The following is a 23963-nucleotide window of genomic DNA, read 5'->3' as shown; positions in this document are numbered from 1 at the left end:
TTTGTGCCGTTGGTTGCTTTTACTTGGAGGGTGACATTTACCCCTTCTCGGGGGGTGAAAAACGCGTGTTTAAAATAAGGCCGGAAATGGATAAATTGACTTATTTTAAGCACCTTTTGTTCTACAAAGTTTTTTACGTAAGTAATACTTTTCGAGTTATTCGCGATTTAAAATGTTGATTTTTCGACAAAAAAACTACGTTTTCAGACCGTTTTTCCCCAATAACTCAAAAAGTAAACATTTTATCGAAAAAAATATATTTAGTAAAAGTGTAGCCTATAAAAAAACAAAAAAAATGGTCTACAAGTAAAGTCTACAAATTAAGTAGAAGCAAAGTTGTAGCTCATGAAAAATACGTTCTTATTCGTCTAATTCCAAATCGAATAATTCAACTCGAAATCACCGAAGAAAGAAGTGTTTTTCGGGAAAACCTTATTAACATTTTTAAAGTATCGAAAAAAATCTTATTATGTATTTGTTTTTAAAAAAAGTTAACAGCATCAAAAATAAACGAGTTACACTGAAAAAAAAAGTTGGCCCCTTTTTTGGTAAAAAAAAAATCGTGAAAACCTCCCTTTATTTAGCACCATAAATGAAATTAATCGTTTGGCTTTACCATCTATTTTAACTGTATGTGTATTGTTTATATGATCTGTAAGTTTGATTGGTTTGAAGTGCTTATTTTTGAAAACATTTGGTTTCATAGTAAAAAAAAATTTTCTAAAAATTTTTGAAAAATTTAATTTTTTCAAAATAACTTAAAAAGTATTAGTGATAAGAAAAATCTTAAGAGTAAAAAAATGTAGGTTTTGCTATTATAAATATGCTAGTTTCATTTTGTTTCTCCGTAAGACAAATATTGGTTAAGATATGGCTGTTCAAAATTTGCATACACTCGTGATTAGTGACACATTCAAGCTTTCTCAATTATAACCCTTTCAAAAATAAATACTTTAAACCGGTGAGACTGACAGATCATATAAAAAATAGAAAGGTAAGTAAACTGCTTGTAAGGCGGTAGCGATTAATTTCATTTGGGGAGATAAACAAGGCGAGATTTTAATGATTAAAAAAAAAGAGGGCCAACTTTATTTTGAGCGTAACTCGCTTATTTTTAATGCTAAAACTTTTGTTAACAATTAAAACAAAGATTTTTATAAACACTTTAAAAACGGGTTTTTCCTGAAAAGTACTTAATTTTTCGGTGATTTCACCTTGAAATATTCGATTTGGAATTAGACGAATAAGAATGTATTTTTCATGGGCTACAACTTTGTTTTTATTTGATTGATAGACTTTACTGATACACCATTTTTTTGGGTTTTTTATAAGCTACACTTTTGCTAAGGATATTTTTTTCGATGAAATATTTACTTTTGAGTTATTTGCGAAAAGCCGTTTGAAAACGTAGTTTTTTTGTCGAAAAATCAACATTTTCAATGGCAAATAACTCGAAAAGTATTGACTTAAGTAAAAAACTCTATAGAACAAAAGTTGCTTAAAATCAGTCAATTTATTTATTTCCGGTCTTATCTTGAACGTATGTTTTTCACCCCCGAGAAGGGGTGACTGTCACCCCCCAAGTAAAAGCAACCAACGGCACATTTTCAACTTTATAGTGGAGGGTAAGTAGAACCTAAATCCAAATTTTCATGCAATTCGAAGTTGCCCCTGAAAATTACACGGTATCGCCGAATTTCCCATTCATTTACTGGGCTAATGTGCTTAAGTTCAAAACTGGATCAGACAACAAATCACGCGGTGACATCAAAACCACGGCTCTTCAAGAATGGTCATAATAATATTATAATATATATATATTATATATATTTTTTAAATGTCTTGAATTATGATTTTTTTATTCCGTTTATTATGTTTTTACGCAGTAGTCGTGCCGTGTCAGGCAGTACGAGAACCACCGTTGGGTGTGTAGGTAATGGTTCAAACCATTACGTAATTACTTTCACTGAAGATGTTAAGCAGAATTCCCACACGCCTAACCAAAAGAAGATAACCGTCTCGAACGAAATGAAAAAGAGTGAAATTTATTTTTAAACGTGACCTTGGCCGTGAAATATGAATAGTCGTAGCCCGATAGAGGTTTATTCTATTCCAGCAAAATGAACATTATAGTCTGGGCTGATTATCGGAGAATAGGCCATTTTTGGGAAAAGTTATTTATCACCAATTTTATTGCTGGAATCGAATTATAAGATCCTATATATTAATAATATAGGTATGCAAAGTCCTCAGATAGTGTGCTACTTTTTTTATAAACAAAATGGCGCCCGAAAATCGTGTTTTTTTTTAAATAATTGCTCTATAACTCCGAAGATTTTAACTTTACAACAAAAACACCCAAATAAAAATTCACCGTGATTAAATTCTGCATAGAGACGTATTTTTCCCGATCTGCTCCGACGAAAATTTTCCTCGGAAAATGCGAGTTTTCCCAACAAAATCTTTAATTTTCAAAGAAAGTTTTAGATAAGTAATTATCTACCAATAATTAAATAATTTGGTGACTTAAAAGCCTTCTTGGTTTAGATTATAGTTCCAGAAGCTGGTGAAAATTAAACTAATATTTTAGCAACAATTCAATTGTTAATTAATAATTTACGGTCGCAATAATAACCAAAATAATTATAATACACTGATCAACCTTTGAAATCTTATAAAGATGAGATGCCTATTTAACATTTTGTCGACAAAATATAATTTTTTATTTTTTTGCAAAATCTTTAAATGTTAAAAAAATATAATATATATAATAGAATATAATAAAATATAATAAATATAATAGAATATAATAAACAAATTAACGTTTCTCAGAAAGTTTTTATTATATTATAATTTTAAAAAATAGCTAAAATGCGTATTTCAAATATCTTGAAAATGAATGCTTTAAAACTTTTTTGCAACCATCTGCAAAAAAGTTATGAAACAGCAAAGTAAACATACGATTACTATGGTGTTTATAATTTTTTTTAATTCTTTCAAAGCGTAGAAGTGAGTTTAAAGTACAAGCTAATTATTTACAAAAAAATATCGATTATCAATTTAATGGTTATATTTTAATTAAAGATTATAAATATATTTTTTTTGTAATTTACACGCGTGAAAGTAGACTAATACAGTACTGTAGCTAAAATTTTCACTCGGAGCGACGACCGGCCGCGCAACGTACACTTTTAATAAATAATGTATGCTGCGTGTCAGTCGCTTCGAGTGAAAATTTTAGCTCCGACTCTGTATCAGGCCTACTTTTGCGCTAAAAATTACAAAAAAAAGTATTTTTAATCTTTGATTAAAATATAACCATTGCACTAATTTTTGACATTCTTTGTGAGTAATTAGTTTGTACCATAGACTCACATTTAAGCTTTGAAACAATTAAAACAAATTATAAACAACGGAGAAATCGTATATTTACTTTGCTGTTTCATAACTTTTTTGCAAATGGTTGTAAAAATTTTTTAAACCATTCATTTTCAAGACCTATGAAATAAGCATTTTAAGTATTTTTTAAAATTAGAATATAATAAACAATTTCTGAGAAATGTTAATTTGTTTATAACAATTTTTTTAAACATTTAAAGATTATGCAAAAAAATGAAAAAATTTATATTTTGTGACAAAATATTAAATAGACATCACACCTTTATAATCTTTCTAAGTTTGATCATGATTATATTGGTGGTTATTACGACTGTAAATTGTTAATTAACAATTGAATTGTTGCTAAAATATTCGTTTCATTTTCACCGGCTTCTGAATTTATAATTTATACCAAGAAAGCTTTTATTTCACCAAGCTATATAATTATTGATATATAATTACTGGCCCAAAAAATTTATTTGAAAACTCGAGATTCTGTTGGGAAAACCCACATTTTTCGAGGAAAATTTTCGTCGGAGCAATTCGAGAAAAACTTGCCACTATGTAGAATTAAATTGGGGTGAATTTTTATTTGAGGGTTTTTGGTGTAAAGCTAAAATCTTCGGAGTTATAGAGCAATAATTGAAAAAAATACGATTTGTCGGCCCCATTTTGTTTATAAAAAAAGTAGCACACTATCTGCGGACTTTGCATACCTATATTAATAATATATAGGATCTTATAATTCGATACCAGCAATACAATTGCAGGTAAATAACCTTTCTTTGTACTTTACTAATTAGACCAGCGTATTATAACTATTTTTTTTTCAAAATTTAAAGATTATGCAAAAAAAAAAAAAAAATTTATATTTTGTCGATAAAATATTAAATAAGCATCTCATCTTTATAATCTTTATAAGTTTGATCAATGTATCATTATTATTTTGGTTATTATTGCGATCGTAAATTGTTAATTAACAATTGAATTGTTGCTAAAATATTCGTTTAATTTTCACCGGCTTCTGGAATTACAATCTATACCAAGAAATCTTTGATGTCACTAAGTTATTTAATTATTGATTAATAATTACTTACCTAAAACTTTATTTGAAAATTAGAGTTTTTGTTAGGAAAACCCGCATTTTCCGAGGAAAATTTTCGTCGAAGCAAATCGTGAAAAACAGATCTCTATGCAAAATTTAATTGCGGTGAATTTTTATTCGGGTGTTTTTGTTGTAAAGTTAAAATCTTCGGAGTTATAGAGCAATAATTGAAAAAAAATACGATTTGTCGGCGCCATTTTGTTTATAAAAAAAGTAGCACACTATCTGCGGACTTTGCATACCTATATTATTAATATATAGGATCTTATAATTCCATTCCAGCAATAAAATTGCTGGTAAATAACTTTTCCATGAATTTTGCTAATTAGCCCAGAGTATTAATGAATATCGTGATTTTTAAAAACTATCTTGTGGATTTGATTTTAAAAATATATGTCTTTTAAATTAAGTAAAAGACAGACGTACCCGTAAACATTTATTATTAACTTCCGACGACCGGTTTCGCTCTCTATAATATGCAGAGCATCTTCAGGTCAACGGTTACAAGTAAACTAAATGATACCGTTACAAGGGGCTCCTTCTATAGTCTTGGTCCCCTTGTAGCGGCTTCATTTAGTTTACTTGTAACCGTTGACCTGAAGATGCTCTTCATATTATAGAGAACGAAACCGGAAGTTAATAATAAATGATTGCGACTATGTCTGTCTTTTATTTCATTCAAAATGAACTCGCATATGCAACCCATTCATTTTTTTTTCATGTCTTTTATGTTGTGTTGAAAAACAAAAAGATGCCAACAAATCTAATGAAAAGGTTATTCAAGAGTTGTATTCTACTAGTTATGACCTATGGAATGGAAGCCGTGACACTTACAGAGTTATCATCCAATAGATTAAGAACAACACAGCGGGCCATCGAACGAGCTATGTTAGGAGAAGAATTGTGCAAATGAAATGGAACTTGTTAGGACACGAGGTCCTATAGGAGCATCCCATAGGTGCTCGATGGTATTCATATCCGGAATCAATGGAGGCCAGTTCATTGTTGTTATATTGGTATTAGCTAGTAGTTTAGGCAGATTATCGGAGAATAGGCCATTTTTGGGAAAAGTTATTTACCAGCAATTTTATTGCTGGAATCGAATCTTATGATTGTATATATTAATAATATAGGTATGCAAAGGCCGCAGATAGTGTGCTACTTTTTTATAAACAAAATGGCGCCCGAAAAACGTGTTTTTTCAATTTTTGCACTATAACTCCAAACATTTTAACTTTACACCAAAAACACCCAAATCAAAATTAACCGCAATTAAATTCTGCATAGAGACGTGTTTTTTTCGATTTTCTTCGACGAAAATTTTCCCCTGAAAATGCAGGTTTTTCCAACAAAATCTTTAATTTTCAACTAAAATTTTAGATAAGTAATGGTTTATCAATAATTAAATAACTTGGTAATCTAAAAGCTCTTTCCGTATAAATTATAATCCCAGACGCCGATGGAAATCGAATGAACAGTTTAGCAACAATTGAATTGTTAATTAAAAATTTACGATCGCTATTATAACCACAATAATTATGATACATAAGAATAACTATAATTGTTGTATAAAAAGACACTGTACCTATATAATGTACTTTACAGAATTGAAATTGGACTACATATTTAAGCGGCCTTAGAAATATTTTAAAATTATAAACAATTTTTTGGCTTATAAACAAATAGAATATCTCGGGAAATATTAAATAAAATTAAATCATGAAATCAGTATTGGAAAAAAAAACGGCAGGACGCTTCTTTTAAATGAAAAAACGTTTATTTGTGATGAGAGGTTCCTGAGATACAACCGGTCAAAGTTGACCGGCATTTACGGCAAATATATAAATAATAGGATCACAATTTTCGAACCATCACCTTTTTATTCTTGTCCTCTTTCTCCACATCAATTTTCATTTCTTTAAAATACTCATAACATATATTATTATAATAAAAACTGTGAGCGACCGTGGGTAACGGCATAAACGCTGGCCTCATACGCCAGTAGACGTGGGTTCGATCCCTGCCAAAGACAAACCATTTTCATTTCCAATAATGACACGAGCCGTCTCACCGTGCCTCGGAGAGTACGTTAAGCCGTCGGTCCCCCTGGGCTAGTGTACATCGACACTAGTTACTTGAAACAGGGTTAAAGATGTAATTGGCGCTGGAACTATCCGAAAGGATCTCCCCGGCAAATATACCATACGATATTATTATTATATATAATAAAAACTATCGATATGAGTGAAATTGACAAAAATAGCAAAATTCCAATCAAAAATTAGGTTGGAGAAAATGTAATCTTAAAGTTCAAAATCGGTATACGTTAAAAAAATGCATTTTCTCGGCTTCCCATGGAGCAATTTTCTTCATTCTTTTTTTGTTCCTAAGTAACTCGAATAGAGCCATCTAACTAATGCACTATTAAATGTCAAACTTGCTTTTGTTTTGTTATAATAGATTAATTTATTTACAAGAAAAAAAAACTACATATTTTTTCCAGTTGTAGACTTTTTTTAGATAAACTTACTACAAGTGTACTTTTTAACATTAAAAACAAAAATATTCTCATTTGAAAGCTGTATAATTATTTAAACAATCTTTATTTAAACAAATTAAAAATTTTTGTTAGAATAAATAAATTAATTGATTATAACAAAACAAAGGCAAGTTTGACATTTAATAATGCGTTAGTTAGATGGCTCTACTCGAGTTACTTGGGACCCAAAAAAAGAATAAAGAAAATTGCTCCATGGGAAGCCAAGAAAATGCATTTTATTAACGTATACCGATTTTAAACTTTGAGATTACATTTTCTTCAACCTAATTTTTGATAGGAATTTTCCTATTTTTTGGCAATTTTTACTCGTAATATCGATAGTTTTTATTATAATAATATATGTTATGAGTATTTTAAAGATATAAAAATTGATGTGGAGAAAGGGGACAAAAATAAAAAGGTGATGGTTCGAAAATTGTGATCCTATTGTTCATATCTTTGCCGTAAATGCCGGTCAACTTTGACCGGTTGTATCTCAGGAACCACTCATCACAATTAAACGTTTTTTCTCTTAAAAGAAGTGTCCTGGCGCTTTTTTCCAATACCGTTTTCATGATTTAATTTAATTTAACATTTTTCGAAATATTCTATTTGTTTATAAGCCAAAAAATTGTTTATAATTTTAAAATATTCATGAGCCCGCTTAAATAGTCCAATTTCAATACTGTAAAGTACATTGGATACGTACAGTGTCTTTTTATACAAAAATTATATTTATTCTTATGTATCGTAATTATTGTGGTTATTATAGTGACAGTAAATTTTTAATTAACGATTCAATTGTTGCTAAATTGTTCATTCAATTTCTATCGGCTTCTGGAACTATATACTGTACGAAAAGAGTTTTTATATTACCAAGTTATTTAATTATTGATAAACAACTAGAGTGAAACTTGGATAATTCGAATCTCAGGGGACCGTTAAAAAAATTCGAATTATCCAAAAATTCGAATTAAACAATAAATCTACAAAAACAAGGATTACCTACAAAACATCTGCAAATAATGATAAATATCAGTAGTTGATCATTTTTTTTATTTATTTTTTTTATTATTTATTTATTGTTTATACATATGACCTGACCTCTAGTGACTAATCCAGGTCATTTTTTCCTGATGGGATTACAGATATTTTTTTATATTTTTACATTTTTTACTAAACTACTTAATCTATTTTTACAATTTATTAATTAATTTGCCATAATCTATTAATTACATTTAACAAATACATTTAACCAATTTAAATAAACAATATATATTTGTTAAAATATTTTTGGTACTATCAACTCCCTTCTAAGTTATAAAGACAGGCCCTCTATTTTCAGAATAGAGTTGGTAGTCTTTTTTTTTTAATTTAATGAATTATTTATGGAATTATTTTTATTTATTTATTTTATATTGAATTATTATTATTATAATTGTAAATATTTATTTTTGAATTTATATTTTATTTTATTTATTTTAACTTTATCTTACTCAACTTCATCAGGGTTGGATTATTTGTTGTCTTCTTCTATTATTATAGATTTCTTGTTGTTTTTTAGATATTATTTCTATTAGATTGTTTAATATTCCAAAATATTCTTCATTTTGTAATATATCTTTTATTTCAATTCTTTCTAATCTTCTTCTCATTTCTCTATGTTCTTCATTTTCTATAGTATTTTCACAACGTAACACTATATGTTCTGGTGTACCTAGTTCTCCACATTCACAATATGCATCATCTTTTAAGTTAAATCTTTCCAAATATGTTGGGTACGGTCCATGTCCTGTTAAAAAGTGTACTAATCCTTGTTTTGGATTAAAATAATTTGGAATGTTTTCTAATATTGGTATAAAATTGTATAAACGTGAGATACGCACCTGAGATACGCTGACGATATCGTCATTATCGCTACAGACAAGGAACAACTACAAATAATGATACAAGAATTAGACCACGAAGCCAGTAAAGTTGGATTAAATATGAATTACAGCAAAACAAAAGTGATAACAAATCAAGAGGATGAGTTACGAATCGTAGTTAAACAAAACCAAATAGAGGAAGTGAATGAATACATATACTTGGGGCAAATAATAAAATTGAATAGAGACAACCAAACAGCAGAAATAAAGAGACGAACGAAGTTAGCGTGGGCCTCGTTTGGTAAGCTCAGCTTCATATTGAAGAATAAAAAATACCCTCAATATCTAAAAACGAAAATCTACGACCAATGTATTCTTCCGGTCCTTACATATGGATGTCAAACATGGACGTTCACAAAAGGGAATATGGACAGAATTGCGAAAACACAAAGAGCAATGGAAAGACAAATGATCAACGTAAGACTGTCAGATAGAAAAAGAAATTCCTGGGTAAGAAATATCACAAAAGTTAAAGATGCTACTCGTCAAACAGCTAAACTAAAATGGAAATTCGCCGGTCATACGATTAGACAAAAAGACGAAAGATGGAATAAAATTATTACAGAGTGGAGACCATGGACATATAAACGAAAGAGAGGAAGACCACAAATGAGATGGGTAGATGACCTAAAACACCAAGCAGGCTCAAAATGGATGCACATGGCTCAGGATAGAGAAAGACGGAGGAGCGAAGGGGAGGCCTATGTCCAATATTGGATGTCGCAAGGCTAATAGATAGATAGATAGATAGATTTCGTACTAACTAATGTCTTAACGAATATTATTTTGGATAATAAAAAATATAGAAACATATTACATTATTATATCGATTTTCCGATACGCAGATTTCCGATCTAGTCCTTACGTTCTAATCGCCTACGTTCCTAATCACCACTCCTTTCTATTGTGGCAGTCTTCCTCTCTTAAATTTCTTTCTGAGATCGCCTTGGATATGTCCTTTATCCATGTAGTTGCTGGTCTTCCTTGTTTTCGTTTTTCTGTGGGGTTCATTCTAACACTTTTTGGGGATTCCCCTTTCCTCCATTCGTCTTACGTGTCCGTACCACACTAGCTGTTGTCTTTCGATGTCATCTATGATTGTTCTTTCTATTTCCATTTGTTATCTAATGTCGTCGTTTCTTATGTGTTCTAGTCTACATCTTCTTGCTGATCTTCTCCAAAAATCCATTTCAGTGGCTAGTAATTTATCTTTATACTTGTTGCTTAATTGCCAGACTTCAGCTCCATATGTTAACACTGGTTTTAATATTGTGTTGTAAATTCGTTTTTTATTTTGTTATTATATTTTTTTGCCACAGTACCGAATTCAGGGCTCCTATCACCTGTTTTCCCTTTACTATCCTTTTTTTAATATTCTATTCGTTCCGTCCTGTACTAGGTTGTTTTATTCCCAAATATATGTATTCATTGCAGCTTGTAATTGTCTCCTGTTCCGGGTTCAGATTTTCTGTTTCTTCCCTTCCCATATTGTGTTTTTTGGTATTCACCTCCAGACCCCATTTTCTATATTCCTCTATTAGTTAGAAAATAAATATAAAAATACCGTAAATAAAACAATTATGAAATAATATGGATAAAACTCACTACTGATGTATAAGTTCTACGTGGAAAGCTTATTCGATTCGACTAGAAATTTTAAGATATTTGTGGAAGTTTTGTGTACTTCCATGAATATCTCACCGTTCTAAATAAAACTCATAAATAAAAATACTAATGGCCGATTTTTATCACTATTTGTTTTAAACGTAGCTACGTGAGCTAAAAATATCAAGTAATATTTATATTAATATACCTCTTTTAATTTTTTAGGTTGAATACTGCAACAAAAATAAGGAATCTTGCTGTGACTTATCCGCTCATGGAAGCTCGTTCCCCACCAGTATAAACGATTTATTGGACAACACTGTAAAAAATTCGGCTCAAAGTTCAACCTTCAAATTTTCAGGAAACTCTGGTACTTCGCAAGGACAAGTACAAATCATTACCGATGATTCGCCAGATGCCAAGCCTCAAATTTCCCATGATGGTGAAAGTGGCTCTAAGTATAAAGCGAATACTGCTAAGCCTACAAGAGATATTAGCCCAAGTGCAAATTCCATCTTCTCTTCTACGCCCGACTACAGCAATGTGCAATTTGACAGTGACGTTAGGTTTTCTTCCACAATTAGGGGTCCACCGTATTTACCCCCATTAGGTAAGTTAAATTTATCTAAATATGATTTTTATTCACACTACATTCACACTGTGTTAATAATTGGACAACAAATATTAATATTTTCTATTCTTTTAATTTGCAGAACCTGACACAGAACCTACAATTATAACATATACTCCTCCTACACCTAGACCATGTCCATCAGGTACATATTTGACTTCAACTGGACAATGTGAACCTATTGTCACTCCCCGTCCGCCATGTCCATTCGGAACTACGAGGCAACCCGATGGTACTTGCGCTAAACCTACACCTCAGCCATGCCCAGTCGGTACGGAAAGACAGCCTGATGGACGATGCAGAAAACCAGAACCACCACCATGTCCTTTTGGCACAACTCGACAGCCAGATGGTAGTTGTGGCAGACAACCAGCAATATACTGTCCACCCGGAACTCAGCAGTTACCAGATGGAACCTGTGTAAAACCTTCGCCGCCACCATGCCCTTTTGGTACAGTTAGAGGACCAGATGGTAGCTGTAAGAGCCCACAACCACAGCCATGTCCATTTGGCACTGTACGACAGCCTGATGGAACATGCATAAAGCCAGCACCACCACCATGTCCATCTGGCACTCTGAGACAACCAGATGGTAGCTGTAGAAAACCTGAACCGCTACCATGTCCATTTGGTACCATACGACAACCCGATGGGAGCTGCTTAAAGCCAACGCCTCGACCTTGTCCATCCGGAACCGTTAGGCAACGAGATGGTAGTTGTAGAACACCTGAACTACCACCATGTCCATTTGGCACCATTCGACAGCCAGATGGATCTTGTTCAAGGCCAGAACCACCACCATGTCCATCCGGCACAATAAGACAACCAGATGGTAGTTGCAGAAAACCTCAACCACCACCATGTCCATTTGGCACCATCCGCCAGCCAGATGGATCTTGTACAAGGCCAGAACCACCACCATGCGCATCCGGCACTGTTAGACAACCAGATGGTAGTTGTAGGAGACCTGAACCACCACCATGTCCATTTGGCACCATCCGTCAGCCTGACGGATCTTGTACAAGGCCAGAACCACCACCATGCCCATCCGGTACTGTTAGACAGCCAGATGGTAGTTGTAGGAGACCTGAACCACCACCATGTCCGTTTGGAACCGTAAGACAGCCTGATGGAAGTTGTGAAAGGCCAGCCCCACCACCATGTCCTTCCGGTACAATTAGACAACCAGATGGTAGCTGCAGAAAACCTGAACCACCACCATGTCCATTTGGTACAATTAGACAACCCGATGGTAGTTGTAGAAAACCTGAGCCACCACCATGTCCGTTTGGTACCGTAAGACAGCCTGATGGAAGCTGTGAAAGACCTGCACCACCACCATGTCCATCTGGCACAATTAGACAACCAGATGGTAGTTGTAGAAAACCTGAACCACCACCATGTCCATTTGGCACCATCCGTCAGCCTGACGGATCTTGTACAAGGCCAGAACCACCACCATGCCCATCCGGCACTGTTAGACAGCCTGATGGTAGTTGTAGGAGACCTGAACCACCGCCATGTCCGTTTGGTACCTTAAGACAGCCTGATGGAAGCTGTAAAAGACCAGCACCACCACCATGTCCATCCGGTACAATTAGACAACCAGATGGTAGTTGTAGAAAACCTGAACCACCACCATGTCCATTTGGCACCATCCGTCAGCCTGACGGATCTTGTAGAAGGCCAGAACCACCACCATGCCCATCCGGTACTGTTAGACAGCCAGATGGTAGTTGTAGGAGACCTGAACCACCACCATGTCCGTTTGGAACAGTAAGACAGCCTGATGGAAGTTGTGAAAGGCCAGCCCCACCACCATGTCCTTCCGGTACAATTAGACAACCAGATGGTAGTTGTAGAAAACCTGAGCCACCACCATGTCCGTTTGGTACCGTAAGACAGCCTGATGGAAGCTGTGAAAGGCCAGCACCGCCACCATGTCCATCAGGCACAATTAGACAACCAGATGGTAGTTGTAGGAGACCTGAACCACCACCATGTCCTTTTGGTACCATAAGACAGCCTGATGGAAGCTGTGAAAGGCCAGCACCACCACCATGTCCATTCGGTACAATTAGACAACCCGATGGTAGTTGTAGGAAACCTGAACCACCACCATGTCCCTTTGGTACCGTACGACAACCTGATGGAAGCTGTGAAAGACCAGCACCACCACCATGTCCATCCGGCACAATTAGACAACCCGATGGTAGTTGTAGGAAACCGGAACCACCACCATGTCCGTTTGGTACCGTAAGACAACCTGATGGAAGCTGTGAAAGGCCAGCACCACCACCATGTCCATCAGGCACAATTAGACAACCAGATGGTAGTTGTAGGAAACCAGAACCACCACCCTGTCCGTTTGGTACCGTAAGACAGCCTGATGGAAGCTGTGAAAGGCCAGCACCACCACCATGCCCATCCGGCACAATTAGACAACCCGATGGTAGTTGTAGAAAACCAGTACCACCACCATGTCCCTTTGGTACCGTACGACAACCTGATGGAAGCTGTGAAAGACCAGCACCACCACCGTGTCCATCTGGCACAATTAGACAACCAGATGGTAGTTGTAGGAAACCGGAACCACCACCATGTCCGTTTGGTACCGTAAGACAGCCTGATGGAAGCTGCGAAAGGCCAGCACCACCACCATGTCCATCCGGCACAATTAGACAACCAGATGGTAGTTGTAGAAAACCCGAACCACCACCATGTCCTTCAGGTACTGTAAGACAATTTGATGGTAGTTGTAGAACTCCAGAGCCAGTTCCATGTCCATTTGGATCAACAAGACAGCCGGATGGATCCTGTCAAAGACCGACACCAACACCTCCTCCATACTGTCCTTCTGGAACGGTGAAACAGCCAGACGGTAGCTGTATTAAACCAACACCTATACCGTGTCCATTTGGAACTGTAAGACAACCTGATGGAACATGCTTAAAACCAAGACCTTTACCGTGTCCTTTGGGAACTGTAAGACAGCCTGATGGAAGTTGTGAGAAACCGATTGAACCATCGCCGTCTTGTCCACATAGTGTTGTGACAAAACCAGGCGAACCGTGTAAGTGCCCACAAGGATATGTACTTCAAAATGATGGTAGTTGCATAAAAGTAGTATTACCACCCTGTCCTTTTGGAACAATCAGACAAAATGATGGAAGTTGTATAAAACCAAATCCTCCGCCTTGTCCATCTGGTACAGTAAGACAGCCTAATGGTTCTTGTCAAAAAACAACAATAGAACCATATTGTCCCTCAGGAACAACTAAACAGCCAGATGGAAGCTGTATCCGCCCAACACCGACACCATGTCCTTTTGGTACCATTAGGCAACCCAACGGCAACTGTGTTAAACCTACTCCATCTCCTTGCCCTATAGGATTTAGAAGACTACCTAATGGAGATTGTGCAAAACCAACACCAGAACCCTGTCCAGAAGGTACGAGAAGAGAGTCTGATGGAAGGTGTGTCCAACCAACGCCATATTGTCCTTCTGGTACAGTTAGACAAACTGACGGTAGCTGTAGAAAACCTACACCTGAACCGTGTCCCCCAGGTACCATCCGACAACCAGACGGATTTTGTGAACGGCCAACACCTGCTCCATGTCCATTTGGTACTATAAGGCAGCCCGATGGCAGCTGTGAAAGACCTACACCTAAACCTTGTCCTTCAGGTACCATTCGACAACCAGATGGATCTTGTGAACGTCCAGCATGTCCATTTGGAACCATAAGACAACCAGATGGCAGCTGTGAGAAACCAACTCCTTCTCCATGTCCTTCGGGCACCGTTCGACAACCTGATGGCTCATGTTCACGTCCAACACCAGCTCCATGTCCATTTGGCACTATAAGACAACCCGATGGCAGCTGTGGAAGGCCTACACCTAGACCCTGTCCTTCAGGCACTATTAGACAACCAGATGGATCATGTGAACGTCCAACACCTGCACCATGTCCGTTTGGAACCATAAGACAACCAGATGGCAGCTGTGAGAGACCTACTCCAGTTCCATGTCCTTCGGGTACCGTTCGACAACCTGATGGCTCATGTTCACGTCCAACTCCAGCTCCATGTCCATTTGGCACTATAAGACAACCCGATGGCAGCTGTGGAAGGCCTACACCTAGACCCTGTCCTTCAGGCACTATTAGACAACCAGATGGATCATGTGAACGTCCAACACCTGCACCATGTCCGTTTGGAACCATAAGACAACCAGATGGCAGCTGTGAGAGACCTACTCCTGCTCCATGTCCTTCAGGCACCGTTCGACAACCTGATGGCTCATGTTCACGTCCAACACCAGCTCCATGTCCATTTGGCACTATAAGACAACCCGATGGCAGCTGTGGAAGGCCTACACCTAGACCCTGTCCTTCAGGCACTATTAGACAACCAGATGGATCATGTGAACGTCCAACACCTGCACCATGTCCGTTTGGAACCATAAGACAACCAGATGGCAGCTGTGAGAGACCTACTCCTGCTCCATGTCCTTCGGGTACCGTTCGACAACCTGATGGCTCATGTTTACGTCCAACTCCATCTCCATGTCCATTTGGCACTATAAGACAACCCGATGGTAGCTGTGAAAGACCTACACCTGCACCTTGTCCTTCGGGCACTATTAGACAACCTGATGGCTCATGTCAACGTCCCACACCTGCCCCATGTCCATTTGGTACTACAAGACTTCCCGACGGCAGTTGTGAAAAACCGACTCCTGCACATTGTACTTCTGGAACTATTCGACAACCTGACGGATCTTGTCGAAGACCAACACCACAGCCTTGTCCATTTGGAACTGAAAGACAGCCCGATGGAACCTGTTTACAACCAGCACCGTACTGTCCTTCCGGCACAGTTAAACAAGCTGATGGAAGCTGCAAAAAACCTACACCTGAACCGTGTCCCCCAGGTACTATCCGACAACCAGACGGATTTTGTGAACGGCCAACACCATCTCCTTGTCCATTTGGCACTATAAGACAGCCCGATGGCAGTTGTGAAAGGCCTACGCCAAGACCTTGTCCTTCAGGAACTATCCGTCAACCAGATGGAACATGTGAACGCCCAACACCTGCACCATGTCCGTTTGGAACCATAAGACAACCAGACGGCAGCTGTGAGAGACCTACTCCAGCTCCATGTCCTTCGGGCACCGTTCGACAACCTGACGGCTCATGTTCACGTCCAACCCCAGCTCCTTGCCCATTTGGAACTATACAACAACCCGATGGCAGCTGTAAGAGGCCTACACCAAGACCTTGTCCTTCGGGTACTATCCGTCAACCAGATGGATCATGTGAACGTCCAACACCTGCACCATGTCCGTTTGGAACCATAAGACAACCAGACGGCGGCTGTGAGAGACCTACTCCTTCTCCATGTCCTTCGGGCACCGTTCGACAACCTGACGGCTCATGTTCACGTCCAACCCCAGCTCCTTGTCCATTTGGCACTATACGACAGCCCGATGGCAGCTGTGAAAAGCCTACACCAAGACCTTGTCCTTCAGGTACTATCCGTCAACCAGATGGGTCGTGTGAACGTCCAACACCGGCACCATGTCCGTTTGGAACCATAAGACAACCAGATGGCAGCTGTGAGAGACCTACTCCTGCTCCATGCCCTTCAGGCACTGTTCGACAACCTGATGGCTCATGTTCACGTCCAACCCCAACTCCTTGTCCATTTGGCACTATAAGACAGCCAGATGGCAGCTGTGAAAGGCCTACACCAAGACCTTGTCCTTCAGGAACTATCCGTCAACCAGATGGAACATGTGAACGCCCAACACCTGCACCATGTCCGTTTGGAACCATAAGACAACCAGATGGCAGCTGTGAGAGGCCTACTCCTGCTCCATGTCCTTCGGGTACTATCCGTCAACCAGATGGATCATGTGAACGTCCAACACCTGCACCATGTCCGTTTGGAACCATAAGACAACCAGACGGCAGCTGTGAAAGACCTACTCCTGCTCCATGTCCTTCGGGCACCGTTCGACAACCTGATGGCTCATGTTCACGTCCAACCCCAGCTCCTTGTCCATTTGGCACTATAAGACAGCCCGATGGCAGCTGTGAAAGGCCTACACCAAGACCTTGTCCTTCGGGCACTATCCGTCAACCAGATGGATCATGTGAACGTCCCACACCCGCTCCATGTCCGTTTGGAACCATAAGACAACCAGATGGCAGCTGTGAGAGACCTACTCCTGCTCCATGTCCTTCGGGCACCGTTCGACTACCTGATGGCTCATGTTCACGTCCAACCCCAGCTCCTTGTCCATTTGGCACTATAAGACAGCCCGATGGCACCTGTGAGAGACCTACACCTAAACCTTGTCCTTCAGGTACTATTCGTCAACCAGATGGATCATGCCAACGTCCAACACCTGCTCCATGTCCATTTGGTACCATCAGACAACCCGACGGTAGCTGCGAGAAACCTACACCCAGACCTTGTCCTAGAGGTACTATTCGCCAACCAGATGGATCATGTCAACGACCAACTCCGGCCCCCTGTCCCTTCGGAACAGTGAGACAACCTGACGGTAGCTGCACAAAGCCAAACCGGGATTATTTACCACCTGTAACAACGCAGTATGTACCAACCGTCACCCAAAAACCATATCAACCATTAGTAACACCTAGTAAACCATTCCAACCATCGGTCACATCACAGAAACCATTAATAACACCTTATCCATCTACTCCACAACCATCTAGTTTAAGACCATTTCAACCATCTTTAACGACACAGAGGCCTTTTATTACTTTAACACCACAACAACCTGATTACACTACCAGACGTCCTTGTCCCCCTGGTCAAATTTTGTCTACTTTCGGTTCATGTACTTATCCTCAAAAACCTAAACCGCAATGTAGCACTGAACAATACTTATCTAAAAGTGGTGTATGCACTGCTAAAAACATAACACATTCTGCATGTAGTCCTGGGCAAATCTTAGTTTCAGGAGCATGCATCTATCCTACTCAGACATCTCCTAAACCATTGCCAACATGTCCACCCGGTCAACTTCTATCTACTAACGGGGACTGCTATGCATCATGTAAGCCTGGGCAATCTCTATCCCCTTCGGGAATTTGTGAATATCCTAAGTCCAAAATAACTTGTAGGCCTGGACAAGTCTTATCAGAATCTGGCATATGTATATATCCTCAAACACCGTCAACAACTCTGAGACCAACTTGTCCACCCGGACAAATCCCATCTTTATCCGGTAGGTCCTGCGAATTTCCAAAAACACCTCGTCCGACACCTCCAACACAACGTCCATATTGTCCTATTGGAACCAAATTATCCCACAGTACCAATAAATGTGAACCTATTCAACAAACTACCGGATACACTTACCCTACACCTTCAATAACATTCCCCACCCCTAAACCTAGCCCAAGGTGTAAACCTGGACAAAGCCTATCTCCAACAGGTATCTGTGTATATCCAGGTAAACCTACATCAGCCCCTACTTGCAGGCCAGGTCAAATTAAATCCAGCATCGGAGTCTGCGAATTCCCTTCAAAGACACCATGTTCTCCTCGCCAATATTTATCAGACAATGGAGATTGCGTGTATCCCTCTTCATCTACTCATAAACCGCAAACAAGTTGCCTACCAGGGCAAATTTTAACACCTTCGGGAGCTTGTGTATATACAAAGTCCAAAATATCCTGTAGAACTGGACAAGTCCTATCAGAATCTGGCATTTGTATATATCCTCAAACGCCATCTACAACTCTAAGACCAACTTGTCCGCCCGGACAAATCCCATCCTTATCCGGTAGGTCTTGCGAATTTCCAAAAACACCTCGTCCGACACCTCCAACAGTCCCAACACAACGTCCATATTGTCCTTTTGGAACCAGATTATCCCCAAGTACAAACAAATGTGAACCTATCCAGCAAACTACAGGATACACTTACCCAACACCGTCAATAACATTCCCAACCTCAACACCTAGTCCAAGGTGTAAACCTGGACAAAGCCTATCCCCAACAGGTATTTGTGTATACCCAGGTAAACCTACACCAGCCCCTACTTGCAGGCCAGGTCAAATTAAATCTAGCACAGGAGTATGCGAATACCCACGAAAGACACAATGTTCTCCTGGCCAATTTTTATCAGAAAATGGAGATTGCGTATATCCTTCTTCATCTACTCTTAAACCTCAAACTAGTTGCCTACCAGGGCAAATTTTAGCACCTTCGGGAATTTGTGACTATCCAAAGTCCAAAATAACCTGTAGACCTGGACAAGTCTTATCAGAATCTGGCATTTGTATATATCCTCAAACACCATCTACAACTCTAAGACCAACTTGTCCGCCCGGACAAATCCCATCCTTATCCGGTAGGTCTTGCGAATTTCCAAAAACACCTCGTCCGACACCCCCAACACAACGTCCATATTGTCCGTTTGGAACTAGATTATCTCCAAGTACAAACAAATGTGAACCTATCCAACAAACTACAGGATACACTTACCCAACAACATCAATAACATTCCCAACCTCCACACCTAGTTCAAGGTGTAAACCTGGACAAAGCCTATCCCCAACAGGTATCTGTGTAGGTAAACCTACACCAGCCCCTACTTGCAGGCCAGGTCAAATTAAATCTAGCACCGGAGTATGCGAATACCCACGAAAGACACAATGTTCTCCTGGCCAATTTTTATCAGAAAATGGAGATTGCGTATATCCCTCTTCATCTACTCTTAGACCTCAAACTAGTTGCCTACCAGGGCAAATTTTAACACCTTCGGGAATTTGTGACTATCCAAAGTCCAAAATAACCTGTAGACCTGGACAAGTCTTATCAGAATCTGGCATTTGTATATATCCTCAAACACCATCTACAACTCTAAGACCAACTTGTCCACCCGGACAAATCCCATCCTTATCCGGTAGGTCTTGCGAATTTCCAAAAACACCTCGTCCAACACCTCCAACAGTCTCAACACAACGTCCATATTGTCCGTTTGGAACCAGATTATCCCCAAGTACAAACAAATGTGAATCTATCCAACAAACTACAGGATACACTTACCCAACACCGTCAATAACATTCCCAACCTCAACACCTAGTCCAAGGTGTAAACCTGGACAAAGCCTATCCCCAACAGGTATTTGTGTATACCCAGGTAAACCTACACCAGCCCCTACTTGCAGGCCAGGTCAAATTAAATCTAACACAGGAGTCTGCGAATACCCTCCAAAGACACCATGTTCTTCTGGCCAATTTTTATCAGAAAATGGCGATTGCGTATATCCCTCTTCATCTACTCTTAAACCGCAAACTAGTTGCCTACCAGGGCAAATTTTAGCACCTTCGGGAATTTGTGACTATCCAAAGTCCAAAATAACCTGTAGACCTGGACAAGTCTTATCAGAATCTGGCATTTGTATATATCCTCAAACACCATCTACAACTCTAAGACCAACTTGTCCGCCCGGACAAATCCCATCCTTATCCGGTAGGTCTTGCAAATTTCCAAAAACACCTCGTCCGACACCCCCAACACAACGTCCATATTGTCCGTTTGGAACAAGATTATCTCCAAGTACAAACAAATGTGAACCTATCCAACAAACTACAGGATACACTTACCCAACAACATCAATAACATTCCCAACCTCCACACCTAGTCCAAGGTGTAAACCTGGACAAAGCCTATCCCCAACAGGTATCTGTGTATATCCAGGTAAACCTACACCAGCCCCTACTTGCAGGCCAGGTCAAATTAAATCTAGCACCGGAGTATGCGAATACCCACGAAAGACACAATGTTCTCCTGGCCAATTTTTATCAGAAAATGGAGATTGCGTATATCCCTCTTCATCTACCCTTAGACCTCAAACTAGTTGCCTACCAGGGCAAATTTTAACACCTTCGGGAATTTGTGACTATCCAAAGTCTCAAATAACCTGTAGACCTGGACAAGTCTTATCAGAATCTGGCATTTGTATATATCCTCAAACACCATCTACAACTCTAAGACCAACTTGTCCGCCCGGACAAATTCCATCCTTATCGGGTAGGTCTTGCGAATTTCCAAAAACACCTCGTCCGACACCCCCAACACAACGTCCATATTGTCCGTTTGGAACTAGATTATCTCCAAGTACAAACAAATGTGAACCTATCCAACAAACTACAGGATACACTTACCCAACAACATCAATAACATTCCCAACCTCCACACCTAGTCCAAGGTGTAAACCTGGACAAAGCCTATCCCCAACAGGTATCTGTGTATATCCAGGTAAACCTACACCAGCCCCTACTTGTAGTCCAGGTCAAATTAAATCTAGCACCGGAGTATGCGAATACCCACGAAAGACACAATGTTCTCCTGGCCAATTTTTATCAGAAAATGGAGATTGCGTATATCCCTCTTCATCTACTCTTAGACCTCAAACTAGTTGCCTACCAGGGCAAATTTTAACACCTTCGGGAATTTGTGACTATCCAAAGTCCAAAATAACCTGTAGACCTGGACAAGTATTATCAGAATCTGGCATTTGTATATATCCTCAAACACCATCTACAACTCTAAGACCAACTTGTCCACCCGGACAAATCCCATCCTTATCCGGTAGGTCTTGCGAATTTCCAAAAACACCTCGTCCAGCACCTCCAACAGTCTCAACACAACGTCCATATTGTCCGTTTGGAACTAGATTATCTCCAAGTACAAACAAATGTGAAACTATCCAACAAACTACAGGATATACTTACCCAACACCGTCAATACCATTCCCAACCTCCACACCTAGTCCAAGGTGTAAACCTGGACAAAGCCTATCCCCAACAGGTATCTGTGTATATCCAGGTAAACCTACACCAGCGTCTACTTGCAGGCCCGGTCAAATTAAATCTAGCACCGGAGTATGCGAATACCCACGAAAGACACAATGTTCTCCTGGCCAATTTTTATCAGAAAATGGAGATTGCGTATATCCCTCTTCATCTACTCTTAGACCTCAAACTAGTTGCCTACCAGGGCAAATTTTAACACCTTCGGGAATTTGTGACTATCCAAAGTCCAAAATAACCTGTAGACCTGGACAAGTCTTATCAGAATCTGGCATTTGTATATATCCTCAAACACCATCTACAACTCTAAGACCAACTTGTCCACCCGGACAAATCCCATCCTTATCCGGTAGGTCTTGCGAATTTCCAAAAACACCTCGTCCAGCACCTCCAACAGTCTCAACACAACGTCCATATTGTCCTTTTGGAACCAGATTATCCCCAAGTACAAACAAATGTGAACCTATCCAGCAAACTACAGGATACACTTACCAAACACCGTCAATAACATTCCCAACCTCAACACCTAGTCCAAGGTGTAAACCTGGACAAAGTCTATCCCCAACAGGTATTTGTGTATACCCAGGTAAACCTACACCAGCCCCTACTTGCAGGCCAGGTCAAATTAAATCTAGCACAGGAGTATGCGAATACCCACGAAAGACACAATGTTCTCCTGGCCAATTGTTATCAGAAAATGGAGATTGCGTATATCCCTCTTCATCTACTCTTAGACCTCAAACTAGTTGCCTACCAGGGCAAATTTTAACACCTTCGGGAATTTGTGACTATCCAAAGTCTCAAATAACCTGTAGACCTGGACAAGTCTTATCAGAATCTGGCATTTGTATATATCCTCAAACACCATCTACAACTCTAAGACCAACTTGTCCGCCCGGACAAATCCCATCCTTATCGGGTAGGTCTTGCGAATTTCCAAAAACACCTCGTCCGACACCCCCAACACAACGTCCATATTGTCCGTTTGGAACTAGATTATCTCCAAGTACAAACAAATGTGAACCTATCCAACAAACTACAGGATACACTTACCCAACAACATCAATAACATTCCCAACCTCCACACCTAGTCCAAGGTGTAAACCTGGACAAAGCCTATCCCCAACAGGTATCTGTGTATATCCAGGTAAACCTACACCAGCCCCTACTTGTAGGCCAGGTCAAATTAAATCTAGCACCGGAGTATGCCAATACCCACGAAAGACACAATGTTCTCCTGGCCAATTTTTATCAGAAAATGGAGATTGCGTATATCCCTCTTCATCTACTCTTAGACCTCAAACTAGTTGCCTACCAGGGCAAATTTTAACACCTTCGGGAATTTGTGACTATCCAAAGTCCAAAATAACCTGTAGACCTGGACAAGTCTTATCAGAATCTGGCATTTGTATATATCCTCAAACACCATCTACAACTCTAAGACCAACTTGTCCACCCGGACAAATCCCATCCTTATCCGGTAGGTCTTGCGAATTTCCAAAAACACCTCGTCCAGCACCTCCAACAGTCTCAACACAACGTCCATATTGTCCGTTTGGAACTAGATTATCTCCAAGTACAAACAAATGTGAAACTATCCAACAAACTACAGGATATACTTACCCAACACCGTCAATACCATTCCCAACCTCCACACCTAGTCCAAGGTGTAAACCTGGACAAAGCCTATCCCCAACAGGTATCTGTGTATATCCAGGTAAACCTACACCAGCGTCTACTTGCAGGCCCGGTCAAATTAAATCTAGCACCGGAGTATGCGAATACCCACGAAAGACACAATGTTCTCCTGGCCAATTTTTATCAGAAAATGGAGATTGCGTATATCCCTCTTCATCTACTTTTAGACCTCAAACTAGTTGCCTACCAGGGCAAATTCTAACGCCTTCGGGA

At 39.2% G+C, this 23963-nt stretch overlaps 1 protein-coding gene and 1 long non-coding RNA gene across 51 annotated transcripts in view; one reads left to right on the top strand and one right to left on the bottom strand.

Moving 5' to 3' along the window:
* The window catches only part of LOC114333086 (mucin-2), a 166202-nt gene that overhangs the window by 112654 nt on the left and 29585 nt on the right, over positions 1-23963 (top strand). For 8 of the 50 annotated variants that reach the window (XM_050655462.1, XM_050655506.1, XM_050655507.1 and 5 more), the window contains exons 5-8: positions 10781-11165; positions 11269-18714; positions 21532-21729; positions 22870-23430. In XM_050655462.1, coding sequence (XP_050511419.1) covers positions 10781-11165; positions 11269-18714; positions 21532-21729; positions 22870-23430 — 8590 coding nt within the window. Of the gene's footprint in view, positions 1-10780; positions 11166-11268; positions 18715-21531; positions 21730-22869; positions 23560-23963 lie in introns of all 50 variants that reach the window. The other 42 variants (XM_050655503.1, XM_050655470.1, XM_050655473.1 and 39 more) reach the window with 39 other exon arrangements.
* On the bottom strand, positions 18802-20867 carry LOC126887743 (uncharacterized). The gene is made up of 3 exons (XR_007699181.1): positions 20737-20867; positions 19438-19611; positions 18802-18867 (listed from the first exon to the last, which is right to left on the bottom strand). It is a non-coding gene; the product is annotated as an uncharacterized LOC126887743 (long non-coding RNA).

Source organism: Diabrotica virgifera, chromosome 7 (genome assembly GCF_917563875.1).
Source record: "Diabrotica virgifera virgifera chromosome 7, PGI_DIABVI_V3a".
NCBI lineage: Eukaryota > Metazoa > Arthropoda > Insecta > Coleoptera > Chrysomelidae > Diabrotica > Diabrotica virgifera.
This window is presented reverse-complemented; position numbering and strand designations above follow the sequence as displayed.